At 31.6% G+C, this 13,587-nt stretch overlaps 2 protein-coding genes across 2 annotated transcripts; both read left to right on the top strand.

The window, feature by feature from the left end:
• Positions 1–3,945: 3,945 nt before the first annotated feature.
• On the top strand, positions 3,946–6,394 carry LOC9313129 (serine/threonine-protein kinase D6PKL3). The gene is made up of 3 exons (XM_002877015.2): positions 3,946–4,062; positions 4,296–5,194; positions 5,277–6,394. Exons 2-3 carry the CDS (start codon positions 4,317–4,319, stop codon positions 6,160–6,162), a joined length of 1,764 nt encoding a protein of 587 aa, XP_002877061.1. The 5' UTR covers positions 3,946–4,062; positions 4,296–4,316; the 3' UTR covers positions 6,163–6,394.
• A 1,098-nt stretch (positions 6,395–7,492) lies between these two features.
• On the top strand, positions 7,493–10,094 carry LOC9313128. Its single transcript, XM_021025243.1, has 5 exons — positions 7,493–8,114; positions 8,180–8,253; positions 8,590–8,895; positions 8,992–9,075; positions 9,517–10,094. The coding sequence occupies exons 1-5, from the start codon at positions 7,761–7,763 to the stop codon at positions 9,830–9,832; spliced, it is 1,134 nt and encodes a 377-aa protein (XP_020880902.1). The 5' UTR covers positions 7,493–7,760; the 3' UTR covers positions 9,833–10,094.
• Positions 10,095–13,587: the final 3,493 nt, after the last annotated feature.

The following is a 13,587-nucleotide window of genomic DNA, read 5'->3' as shown; positions in this document are numbered from 1 at the left end:
GGGGCCGGGTCGGGTCGCTAATTAACGTTAAAATTAGAAACTCTTTTATTTAAATATTTTGAATGAAAAAGTTAAAGTGTTTTGAATGATTGAACTTCAACTCAACTTCCACAAGAGTTATATACAGTCAAACCTATATAAATTAATAATATCGGAACCGGAAAATTCTATTAATTTATAAAGTTATATATTAATTTATAGACAAATTAATAATTATTAATTTATAGAGAATTTAGACTAATTTTGTAATTTCTTAAAAATATTTTAACTTGAAAACAGTTTTTTTTTATAATCAATATCTTTCTAAAACTAATTACAAATAGAATATAAATTATTAAGTTGAAAATAAACAAACTTTTTTCGATGTAGTAAAAATATTAAAAATGAACTCTACAAAGAATTAATACAAATTTATGAAAAATAAACAATACTAAAGTCATATGTCACTAAAAAAATTTACATATAATATATATATATATATATATATATATATTGATAAATTTATATAATTATTAATTTATGGTATTGATGGGACTATATATTTATATAGGATTTTTAAAAAAATATGATCTTATTAATTTATCGATTTTATGTCATTTTTATATTAGTCTCAACTCGAAACCGGATAAATTTATTAATTTACAAAAGTTATTAATTTATCGAATATTAATTTAGTTATAGAGATTTACGTGTATATTCATGTTTGATGTTGGACCCAATATTGAAGTCTTAGGGCCACTCGTCACATCAATCCTTTAATGACCTATTGGCCTCACTATATTATGTTATGGGAAAATTGAAAATAAATGATAAATAATTAAGCTATTGTCTATTTATGCATTCTATATTCATGATTGGTCATATATATACTTTAATATTGGTCATATATGATTTCATATAATTAAAATCTCAATATGCCCCCAGTCTTTTAAAATCTAACTAAACTATTAAAAAAATTCAAAATTAAATTGATTTCTTTCTAAAAACAATTTGGAAACAATATAGGACAAAATCAACATTTATTTACATTCCATTATTTGTTTTCCCGTAGATAATTTCATATCTTCATCTTCTTTGATTCTCTTGCTCATCAAAGTTAAGCTTTCGTAATTGTTCTCTCCTCTCTAATAACGCCATATTAAATAACTTTTTTTCTTCTTCTTCTTCTTCAATCTCTCTCTCTATCTCACTCCCTTGATTTCAATTTCTTTATGGAGCGCAACTATAATTTTCCGGGTTTTGAAACAATAAATTAAGCGTAATCTATAGGAAAAAATGTTAAGTATAAAGAAAAATTCTAATTTGTGTTATAATTTATTCACTTAGGTATAAAGAATTATAAAGTATTCAAAATTCAACTAATTTTCCGGGTTTTGAGACAAGAAATTAAGCGTAATCTATAGGAAAAAGTGTGAAGTATAAAGAAAAATTCTAATTTGTGTTATAATTTATTCACTTAGATATAAAAATTTTTAAAGTATTCAGAATTCAACTTCTGTAATTTGCAGATGTAATCAAATTCACTATATTCAATTTCCATATTTTAAGATATTTTTTTTTAAATCTAAATTAGATATAGAATGTACTTTCTAATTTTTATAGAATAAAAAAAAACTTAAGAATATGTTTTCTAACATTCTTAGAACATGAGTAAATGTTAGAAAACATATTCTAATTTTTGTAGAACAAAGAACAAAGTATAGAATATGTATTCTAAAAGTCGTAGAAACTAGTATTCTAAATACCGTAGAACAGAAATGACTTCTAAATTTTGTAGAACATGTAGAGTGTGTAGAATACATAATCTAAATTTTGTAGAAAAGGTAGAGTGTATAGAATATACATTCTAATTTCAGAAGACATATTCTAAACTTTATAGATCAAATTTTATCCATCTAAAACGAAAACAAAACAATATATTTTTGACATTTTATATATCTTCATGTCTTCTTTATCATTTTAATACATATTTTTCTTAATTATTTTTGAAACAATTGGTTGAATCTTATGCAATGGATAGTTTAAGAATAATTGATATTTGTTCATAGAATTCATATATGAACAAATACTTAAGTATTTATCTTTTATTTCCAATTTTCCCAAAAATGGTCTAATAATTATACTCTATCAAGTATTAAATGATGAGGATATTTCTTATGTGGCTTTGAAAATTGGCCGAGTTGGATAAGGAGATGTAACACTAACAGCGTAGACTGTAGTTTATATTAATATAGTTGTTGCGTTACTATTTATATTCAAACTCGTATAAAATATGTTATCGACGAAAAGAAAGGTTAAGTTGGTTTGATACAACTACGCCATTATCCTAACCCAAGAGACAAGAAGTTTGCGAGGGCAAGATAATAAAAAGGTTTTTTTTTTTTTTTTTTTTTTTTTTTTTGATAAAGTGTTCTAAGATGGTTGCATTGACAATTTAGATTTAGTATGGATATGAGTTTGGTTGATTCGAAATTAGTTCGGTTTGTTGTTTGGTTAGGTTTTAGTTTGTTTGGTTTTTTACTTTAGTTTGTGTTGGAGTTGATAATGATACCCAAAGATTTTAAACATTCAAACGTAATTTTCTGTGAACCATTTTCCAAATAAACTTCATCATTTGGTTTAGTTAAAAGTTTAATCAAACATCAACATGCAACGATTGTGACATGGTTTGGCTTAGACTAGTTAATAAAATGCGCCGGAGGACGACGACAGCCGTCGCCCACGTGCTGTTGCCGGGAGTTCACGTGCGTCCATGTGAGGCTTTGGGGCGCCTCGGTCGTAACTTCCGCCTACTTCATACATTAATATGTAATGTTAAATTAATTTTAAAGTGTAATTAATTACTAATCACTAGTTGATTTTTGTTTTGTTAACATGATTTCTCGTTTTTTTTTTCGTTGAATAAGTTTTAGATTCATCCTCATAAAATAGTTTAACTAATGGAGTCATTTTAAATAGTTAAAGTAATTACTTCTAGAAATAAAGAAGAACATAGTTATCTAAGTTTTAACAATGCTATCGTAAAATTGATTATCAGTGGTTCAATGTACCAGCCATCTCGAATTCTTAGGAGGACATGTCTCGTGATAGAAAATATTTTAATTAAAATCTACAAACAAGATTGCATTGGTGCAATTAATATCTAATGATTATGATTCCATGTTGTATAATCTCATTGCATAGATATTAATTCGTAATAGAATTTTCAAATCAAGAAATTATGAATATTTGGATAAGCTTTGTCAGTTGTCTCATTTTTTAGTTTCATGCACAAATTATTAGTTTAAGAGTTTAATGCATAGGGTTATCCAACACAATTACACAAAGTATGATTTTTTTCCTCCTTAGCTTAAACAAATTTTATCTGAGTGTTATAAAGTTCCAAACTAATTTTCTCTAGGTTCCTTTTGAATCTTTAAGGATTTTCAAAACCGTAAAATGAAACCACATTTAATTAAAAATTGGATTATTTACACTAAACATCTAAAATTAGTAATAGTAGCTAGTAAGAGAGACCAGTCGATTTCATATTTTAAAATTTTGGATTTCAGATTCGTCGAATATGCCCAAAATTAATGTGACCCTACAATTTTTTTTTTTATAATGTCCCTACTAAATAGATACTAATACTCAAACTTTATAGCCTAGACATAACAAAAACATAACACGAAGATTCATACACAACGAGTGTATAATATAATCTAGTACTAATTAGTGCTTAGAAGCGGCTCCCTACTTAATTACAGTATTTAAGTTTTTACACAAAATAAAAAACAATAACAATAACGAAAAACAAAAAAAGAAAGAAACAAGAAACATTGCTTTTGAGGGAACATCTCAAGATCGAGAGTTAAAAAACTTTCCCATTAAACGACGAAACACATTTCCAACTTTTTTCTTATTAAATTTTTTCTTTATTTTCTTCATTCACCTGAAGAAAGAAAACTTAAAAGAAAACGAAAGAAAGAACACAAAAAAAACTGTTTCTTTAGTCTCTTCTTCTTCTTCTAGGACATTGATCGGATCGGATCTACAAATAGCTACTGATTTGTCTATGATCAGGTTTTTAATTTCTTTCCTTCTTCTTCTTCTCTGTTTCTGCAACTTTTCCCGGAATTTGAAAATTTTGCGGGAAAAAAAACCGAAACTTTTTTCTTTCCCTCTGCGTTTTCTCGGCGGTTACTTGAAATTGTTTCGTTGATTGAGTTTAAGCAACCCTAATCATTGCTGGGTTTTCACTGTTTCGCTTTCTTTATTCGGTTTTGAAGTTAACTTTTAAAAATCGTTTCTTTCAGGAATTGTGTCGAACACCTTCAATGGATTCTTCTTCATCAGTCGTTTACGTTGGTTCATCATCCAAACCCAGAAACCTTCCAGCCAAATCCAAAGGTTCGATTACATCTTTTTCAATCGATTCAAGAAGCACCAAGAAATCAGAACGGCCATTGAAGAAGGCGTTAATACCAGAACCAGAAACAACTTCCCCTGAAGTTATAGAAAGTTCTGAATCCTCTGTTTCAGCTGAATCCGAAACACCAATTTCGATTATACGTAAGAAGAAACAATCAGAGCCAAGATATTACCCTAGCCCAACGAACACGTTTTACACAGCGCCACTCTACACGGAAGCAAAACAGAGCTTTACCAACACAGAAGTCAGTGAATGTGCAAGCATATGCACTATCGGTATAGGCGGTATCGATTTGGAGAAGAATGGTGTAATGATATACAGAGGAAGTACAGGGAGTGATGTTAGTGACGAGAGTAGCTTGAGTAGTATGAGTAATGCAGCTTATAAGCCACATAGAGCTAATAACGATAAGCGTTGGGTTGCGATACAGGAGGTTCGGTCTCGGGTTGGTTCGTCGCTTGAGGCTAAAGATTTCAAGCTGATGAAACGGCTTGGAGGAGGTGACATTGGGAATGTTTACTTAGCTGAGTTGATTGGAACTGGAGTGAGTTTTGCTGTGAAAGTTATGGAGAAAGCAGCTATTGCAGCGAGGAAGAAGCTTGTTAGAGCTCAGACTGAGAAAGAGATACTTCAATCGTTAGATCATCCGTTCTTGCCTACGCTTTATTCACATTTCGAAACAGAGAATCATTCTTGTTTGGTTATGGAGTTTTGTCCTGGTGGTGATTTACATTCTCTCCGGCAAAAACAGCGTGGAAAGTACTTCCCTGAGCAGGCTGCTAGGTAAATATCGAGACTTTACGGTTTGCGATTTTCGCGGTTTAATGCTTTCGTTTATTGCTGAAAGTCGTTGTTTTGTTTGTAGGTTTTATGTTGCTGAAGTTCTTCTTGCTATGGAGTATCTACACATGCTTGGGATCATATACAGAGACCTTAAGCCTGAGAATGTTTTAGTTCGTGAAGATGGACATATAATGCTATCCGATTTCGATCTCTCCCTGAGATGTGCAGTCTCTCCAACGTTGGTTCGTTTCGCAGCAATCACGCTCGAGTCCAAAAGCTCAAGCTACTGTATCCAGCCAACATGTGTAGACCAATCGAGCTGCATTGTTCAACCTGACTGCATCCAGCCAGTGTGTTTCACTCCTCGGTTCTTGTCTAAAGGAAAGCACAAGAAGAAGTCGAACGATATGAGCCGCCAAATCAGACCGCTCCCCGAGCTTATCGCTGAACCGACTAGCGCAAGGTCAATGTCGTTTGTTGGTACACACGAGTACTTAGCACCAGAGATTATCAAAGGAGAAGGCCACGGAAGCGCGGTTGACTGGTGGACATTCGGGATTTTCCTCTATGAGCTTCTATTCGGGATAACACCGTTTAGAGGAGGCGATAACAGAGCAACACTCTTTAACGTAGTTGGACAGCCATTGCGGTTTCCCGAGCACCCAAATGTGAGCTTTGCAGCTAGAGACTTGATCAGAGGATTGCTAGTGAAAGAGCCTCAGCACCGGTTGGCTTATAGAAGAGGAGCTACTGAGATTAAGCAACATCCGTTTTTCCAAAGTGTGAATTGGGCTTTGATCAGATGCACCAGTCCACCACAGATCCCTCAACCGGTTAAACCAATGGATCAAGCTCCTAGTCTTCGTCATGGTCTTAGTCAAGGACATGGACATGGTGTTCATGATAATAAGCCTCCTACTGTGGATGTGAAGCCTTCTGGTAATTATTTGGAAATTGATTTCTTCTGATTTGTGGTTGGTTCAATCTTGTACCGGCGTATTATGATTTTACTTTTGGGGTTTGTGTCTAGATTTTGTGTTTTAGTGATGTGTTTGGTCTTACCAAATATTTGACTGTTGTGTTCTTCACATTGTGGTGAGGTTGTATCTAGTTTTTCCAATACATATATTCAAAACAAGTTTCTTTTAATGCAAATATGGAAATGTAAATTTAATCATCAATAGATGTTTCTTTCAATCATCAAACAGATTAGTGTTACTCTATAAGTTTTACAAAGGAATGTTACAAATGTTCCTCTTAAGGAATCTAAAACAAACATAGGGAATGCTTATAGAAATGGTAAAGCTAAGAAGAATTAAGACAACTTGATTTGTCTCTAAAAAAGTGCAAAAAAATACAAAAATTGTTTTTAGAAATGGTAAAATTAGAGTAAACACAAAAAAAAAAAAATCAAATTCAATTTATTTTTTACCTATTTTTATTATTCAAAAAAAAAATTACCTATCAGTGAAACCAGGGGCGGAAGCACACTATAGGTAGTGGGGTCAGCTGACCCCAACTACTTTCTAAAATTCTATCATATGTCTTACCATTAGATCTAATGAACCCAATTAAAATTATCTCTTGACCCCATTGATTCAATCAAAAAACTAATTTACATACATGAAAAGTGCAATATTTTTCGAAATTGAACCCACGTTCAAACGAAACCCAAAACAATAATACAACTTTTAATGATTTATATGAATTAATAGAGAAATAACAATAAAAAAATTTTGCCGCTTGAAAAAAAACTCCAAATTATGGCATCTTTAAATCAAGGTAATGCTTTTTTTGCTTTTTTTTTTGTTTTTAAAAATGTCTTATACTTTTGTAATATGATTCATTTGTTTAGAAAAGGTATGAATGAATGTAGAATGCAATTATAGATTTTTTTTTACAGTTTATAAACAATTTTTTTTAATATTTATTTTGACCCCAGTTAAAAACAATCCTGGCTCCGCCACTAAGTGAAACAAATTATTTGTGTAATAGTCCTCTTACTAGTTTCCCTAAAAAAATAATATAAAAAGGCAGAAATTTTAAATAGAATCTAAAAACATTCATGTTCATCTTTAATAAATTTCCTAAAAGGAATCTAAAACAAATAAAAAAAGAATCTGTGAAGCAATGGTAAATTAGAGATGTAAAGACAAAAATAATTATTATTCTCTTAATATTAAAAAATGATCTGTGTAATAGTCAGACAATTTAACTTGCAAAAATGAATTTAATTACGTGTAGTGTTCCTAATTAATAATTTAGTTGAGCATAAACTTAAAAAAAAAAAAAAAAAAAACTTCAAAACAATCAAAGAAGAGTAATAATCTCATTTTAACTAAAGTAACCGTCTGTCAGCGTAGCAGTTTGACGGGCGAGTAGAGATTGGTAAGTAGGTACCTTCTATGAGCTGGGGGTTGGTAAAAGGCTTATATCACCGACCAGTCACTTTAACATCAGGCTCAATTGGCGTGGAGCTGTGAGAGAGGGTTGGTTTCAGATTCCACAGATTTTAAGGAAAAATTGATAAAAACCAAAAATGTTTCTTTTTCGAAAAATTATTTAAATGAAAACGAAATTAACATCTTCATTTCGATTGATTCGCTTCTTCAACTCTCTCTCTTCTTCTTCATCTATCTGCTTCTGCGAAACCCTAGATTTTGGTGTGAAGAAGACTTCAATGGCGGAAGAAGTAGCAGAGAACGTTAACGCTGTGCCGGTTTCGGAAGACGAGCTCTATGGATTTAAACGGCCGGAGATGTACAGTGGTACTCTCGCCGGTTCCGTTGGTCCGTACGGTCGTCATGTGTTCCTTTGTTACAAGAGTCATGAGACTTGGCTTCCTCGTGTTGAAACTGAAGGTCTCCCGCAGCGTTTCGCTAAATCGTTTAAGGATCGGAAAGCTGATTTCGGAGTTGAGGTAAGTAACTTGTTTTTAGGTGTGAAGAATCTTGTTTAGTTTTTGAATGTTTGAATTTGTTGTAGACGAAGCTTACGGTGTGTGGTGGTGGTGAATCTGATGGAGATGTGTTGATTTTCCCGGAGATGGTTAGATACAAGTGAGTTCATTGGAGATTTGATTTTCAGCTAGTTTTCGCTTTTGTTTATGGTTCTTAGGGAATGATTTGACTAGGAATTGACCTCATTGTTTCGAATTCTTGCTTGGTAGTTCGATTGCTAGGGATTTAAGAGATGTAGATTCTCAGATTTTGTGTCTTTGAGTTCTAAAGATGATGGTGTTAAACTCGAGATTTGGATCTGAAAAGCTGGTTTCCGATTATTCTGTTGATATGTGTTTATGTTACTCTGTTATCGTTCTTTGTGTTGTTTTGGATCCTGTAGCTATCTTGTTGATTATCCTTGTACATTTTCTAAGCTTGTTGTTGATATTAAAGGGCGATTCAGGACACGGATGTGGATGCTTTTGTGGAAGATGTGCTTGTGAAAGGAAAACCATGGACTTCTGGGGTTCAGGAAGAGTTAAGTGGTTCCTTTGTGTTTGTGTGTGCTCATGGTAGCCGAGACAAGAGATGTGGTGTTTGTGGACCAGTTCTTATGGAGAAGTTCCAGCAGGAGATAGGTTCACGTGGGCTTTCAGAAAAGATCGTCGTTTTGCCGTGTTCTCATATCGGTGGGCATAAGTATGCTGGAAATTTGATTGTCTTCAGCCCTGATTCAGCTGGAAATGTTTCTGGCCACTGGTAAGAAAATGTCAAATTCAACTTGCTTGTATAATTCAGAAAAAGAATTGAAGTGTAATATCTTATGCAGAAGAAAACGATCTTGCTATTATGCAGGTATGGCTATGTGACTCCTGATGACGTGCCTGCAATGCTTGATCAGCACATTGCAAAAGGAGAAATCATACAAAACCTTTCCAGGTCTGTTTTTCAACCTTTTGTTTCTAGCCTATTGCAGATATGCCTTTCTTAAAACAGCTTTACAATTTCTCGTGTACAGTATTACCTTATTTTATACCGACATCCATACTTGTAGTAAATCTTGCACTAGATGTATACCCTTGTGTTGGAACAATTTCAACAAACAAGTACTTTTGTTTGCTAATGAATGTTGCAAGTCCGTATTAAGTCTAAGGCTCTAAGCTAGTATGATACTGCAACGTAATTGCTAGAATCACAGTCATCAAGTTGCTGCGTAGAGATAGCAAATGGTAACTCACTCATTTATCGAAAAAGATATTGTTTTCTTTTGAAAAAAACATTGTTTCAGGTTCCTACCTTCTCTGATTGCTTAGGTTAATTTAACGCTGTATTTCTGTTTTCAATTAGCAACATTGTTTAACCAAATAATTTCTATTCCAGGGGAGGGATGAGACTAAGACCCGAGGGTGAGGAAGCTGAAAAAGAGGATGAGCATAAAATCCCAAACGGAAACAGTGTAGTGGTGGAAGCACGCGAACCTGTGGAGCAGAAAGGATTCACAGGAGGTTGTTGCCAAGGTGCAAACGGAGTTTCATGTTGCCAAGAACAAACTCCAGAGCCAGTGAAGAAAGAAGAATCCATGAAGCTTAACTGGTTGAGAACAATAGGGAAAGAAGAGGTTCTCTTGGGAGCAGCAGCAGTATCAGCTGTCGCAACCATAGCCGTGGCTTACAGCATTTACAGAAGGTCAGGTTAAGAACCTGAACCCACCCTCCTCTTTTTTACCCTTTCAAGAAGAAACTAGGAAAAAAAAAAACTTTATTTTTGGTAGCCATATTATATAGCAAGGTAAAGGAAAAAAAAAAAAAAAAACATGGAGAGGTGATAATAATCTTTTGGAACTATGTAACCATCATTTGGTTTCCGTATGGGCAATACAGGAATGTGATGTAATCTGCCTTTGACTCGGTTTAGTTTTGGTTGTCTTATTATGTTAACATGGGAATATATCAATCTGATCTAGTTTGAATATACGTATATGAAATTAGCGGGTGATCGTGCTGCTTATTTTAGTTATACTGGCCTATGCATTGAGGCAATACAAAGGTTTCAGTTACGACGAGTTAGGCAAATCCAGTTTATAATGGTTTTATCGAAAGTAGAAACTGGAAACGTATAAAACCATCTAGAATTTTGGTCTAACGATACAATTTGGTTTAGTTTCAGTTGGTTTTGATTATATTTATTTGATTTCAGTTAAGAAAAAATAATGCAAAAATATAAAAGACAATACACGTGTAAATCAATCATATCAAACCAAAAAAAAAAAAACTATATATTAAAAAATGGAAACCTCTCATGAGACTAGGCCTAAGATTTATATCCATTATATTCGGATATCCGATTTTTTTAAGATATCCGTATCTGTATTATCCGACGATTTAGACAATATTCTTCATATATTATATAGCAATAATAATATATTATATAACAAGTAAAGTAAAAAACAAAAAAACATGGAGAGGTAATAATAATCTTTTGGATAAAAAAAATACTTGGGTTTACCCCTAGGGGTGAACCTTTATATTCACCCCCTTAATTTCAGCTAATCAGAATCTGCCACTTAATAATAAATTTTTTTAAAATTTTTAATTATAAAATCTAATGTTCCACTAAAACAAAATCATGTATCGGTTTGGGTTTATTATAAAGGGTTAGAGTTTAGATTTTATGATTAAACGAGGTTAAATATCGGTTTGGATTTATAAACGGATTTAGATTTTATAATGACACGAGGTTAAATGTCGGTTTGGGTTTAGAAAGTACGATTAGAGTTTAGATTTTATGATTAAACGAGGTTAAATATCTGGCTGGGTTTATAAACGGATTTAGATTTTACAATTAAACGAGGTTAAATGTCGGTTTGGGTTTACAAAGTACGATTAGGGTTTAGATTTTTTACGATTAAACGAGTTTAAATGGCGCTTTGGGTTTAGAAAGTACGATTAGGGTTTAGATATTTTACGATTAAACGAGTTTACAAAAGAGGATTAGGGTTTAGATTTTGTAATTAAACAAGATTATATATCGGTTTGGGTTTATAAAAAAGTGATTAGGGATTAGATTTAATAATTAAATGAGTTTAGTGGGTTTTAATGAATTTATTTATTTACTTATTTAGATAATATTAATTGTTTTAATTTAGTTAATTAGATGACATAACCAATTTTAATTGGTTAATTAAGATGGAGTGAATGAAAGAAGTTCACCCCAAAGAGCATAGACAGTAGTAAAAGTGGGTGAGTGTGTGTTAGTGAGGTTTTATTAATAAAATAATGTAAGAAAGAGAAAGTGAGAAGCCAAACCCTCCCACATCCGAGTGTAACTCTACACGCGGGTTTCATTTCTAAGACAACTTTTTCATTATTTTCCTTTTTTTTTATTACTTACACCCGATGCAGAGTTACACCACTGTGTATGCTCTAAGGGTGAATTTAAGAATTGTTCTTTTGGATATAACTATTAACAGCCATCACTTGGTTTCGGGTACGGGGCAATACATGAATGGGATGCAATCTGCAATACATGAACGGGATGTAATCTGCTTTTGACTCGGTTTAGTTTGGTTATCTTAATATGTTGAGCTGCTTATTTTAATTATACCGGCCTATGCGTTTGCGGCAAATGCAATCACAAAAGTCACAATATGACTTTTGAGTTAAGGCAGTCCAGTTTACATTTCGTTTTATAGAAACTGGAACCAATATAAGCCACTTATAATTTGGTTCGAATGGTACAATCTTTGTTTAGTTTTAGTTTGGTTTCGTGATTTTAGATAAGAAAATCTAACTAAAAATAGTGGAAAAAGGAAGACCCATGGCCAATTCATAATCGACAATTTTTTTTATTGTTTAATATAAAAATGGGTTGAAATTGATTTTCAAAAGGTGAAAATATATATCTGCGAAGGTACACAAGGACGTAAGCTAGGTAAATGTGGATCCCACCTACCTCATTCTTGGGTTGTTACCTCACCGACGAGATTTTTCTATTCACTTTTTTTCAGTTTTACTCTTCTTTTTAGTTTATATTCTCACTATCATAAGTTTATTACGTCAATGGTAGTTTATGTCAATGGTTCTAGAAATCGATCTTAAACCACCCACTTAGTACAATATTTGATTCATTAATCAGTTTATTTGAAAACTTATTGTTCCGTGCATACATGTAAAATATACATTTTCTATTTTTCAATATAAAAGTAATAATTCTTGGCCTTGTTATATATTTAAGAAGAATGGAAAATAAAAACAAACCGATAGATAAAGTAAAGCAAAAAGATAAAAGAAAGAAAGAGAAAAAAATACGAAATTATCAACTAAGAAATAGAAATTGTTAAAATAAAGAAAATTCGCAAACAATACATAGATGAAGAAAATTCATTTGAAATATTCGATATATACAAAATTCATCATATGTAAAACGATATGATGCTAGAAAAAAAAATTATAGACTCGAATCCAAAATTAACAAATAAACTTTCGGATTTTTGTTCACCGATTTAGTCACTAATTTCGATAATTGACACATGTTATACAATCTCATAAATTATAATTTTGACATATGTCATGTTAAAAGCATACAAATACACTAGATGTTAACCCGCGGTACACCGCGGGCCTATATTTTTACTAAATAAAAAAATTAAAATTTTTAAGATAATCTATAGATATATAGTATACCGCATAACGATATTTTACAACTAAAAATCAAAATTTTAAGTTATATTTGTTTTGTTTAGTGTTTAAGATTGTATAATTATAGTTTGATTATTAATTCTAGGATTTTATCCGTAGTATACCATCCCGTATTAATATTGATCCAAATCCCTCCCACCATATAATCTCATCCCGTGAAATTAAACATCATTTTGTAATTTTCTTTTTAATAATAATTTTATTAAAACATTTCCTAAAGTATTATTTGGCTTTTATATGACTAAATATTTATACGAATAAGATACATGTTATTAAATTACTATCCCAAAGTTTAAAACTAAGTAAGTTTTATTAGTGGGATAAAATTTATACTCATTACTTATATAATTTATTATTTAATCTGAATATAATAAAGTTTTCTTTATTATATAATTGTTTGATAATGCTATATAGTGTTATATATGTGTGTTATAAATGTGTTAAAATAAACCAAAAAGACAAAATTTCGAAAGAAAAATTAAATTACTCTAATTGTATAAAAAATAGTCAAATAATGTCTCATGCTTTACCTAAGAAAACAGAAAAAAAAAAAAAAAACTCGAAAAAAGAAAACTAATTTATGTTAAAGACGTGTAATTATGTATTGGGCCTTAATTAGGCTTCACTTGTCTTTTCTGTATTTTACCCTTTGGACTTTTAATTGAAAAATCTATGAAAAAACAGAAAATGTTGCATTATAAAATAAAATAAAAATCTCTTTTGAGAACCTTCTCGTCTTCTTCAACCGTTCTTA

Source organism: Arabidopsis lyrata (assembly GCF_000004255.2).
Source record: "Arabidopsis lyrata subsp. lyrata unplaced genomic scaffold ARALYscaffold_5, whole genome shotgun sequence".
NCBI classification, from domain to species: domain Eukaryota; kingdom Viridiplantae; phylum Streptophyta; class Magnoliopsida; order Brassicales; family Brassicaceae; genus Arabidopsis; species Arabidopsis lyrata.
Note: the sequence above shows the minus strand (reverse complement) of the source record. Positions and strands in the feature narration are given on the sequence as shown.

Bases quoted from the DNA above. Each gene is read 5' to 3' on its own strand.
- LOC9313129 (XM_002877015.2), top strand. From the start codon at position 4,317: ATGGATTCTTCTTCATCAGTCGTTTACGTTGGTTCATCATCCAAACCC. The intron at 5,195-5,276 runs GTAAATATCGAG...TTTTGTTTGTAG, and splicing joins TTCCCTGAGCAGGCTGCTAG to GTTTTATGTTGCTGAAGTTC.
- LOC9313128 (XM_021025243.1), top strand. From the start codon at position 7,761: ATGAAAACGAAATTAACATCTTCATTTCGATTGATTCGCTTCTTCAAC. The intron at 8,115-8,179 runs GTAAGTAACTTG...AATTTGTTGTAG, and splicing joins AAGCTGATTTCGGAGTTGAG to ACGAAGCTTACGGTGTGTGG. The intron at 9,076-9,516 runs GTCTGTTTTTCA...TTTCTATTCCAG, and splicing joins ATCATACAAAACCTTTCCAG to GGGAGGGATGAGACTAAGAC.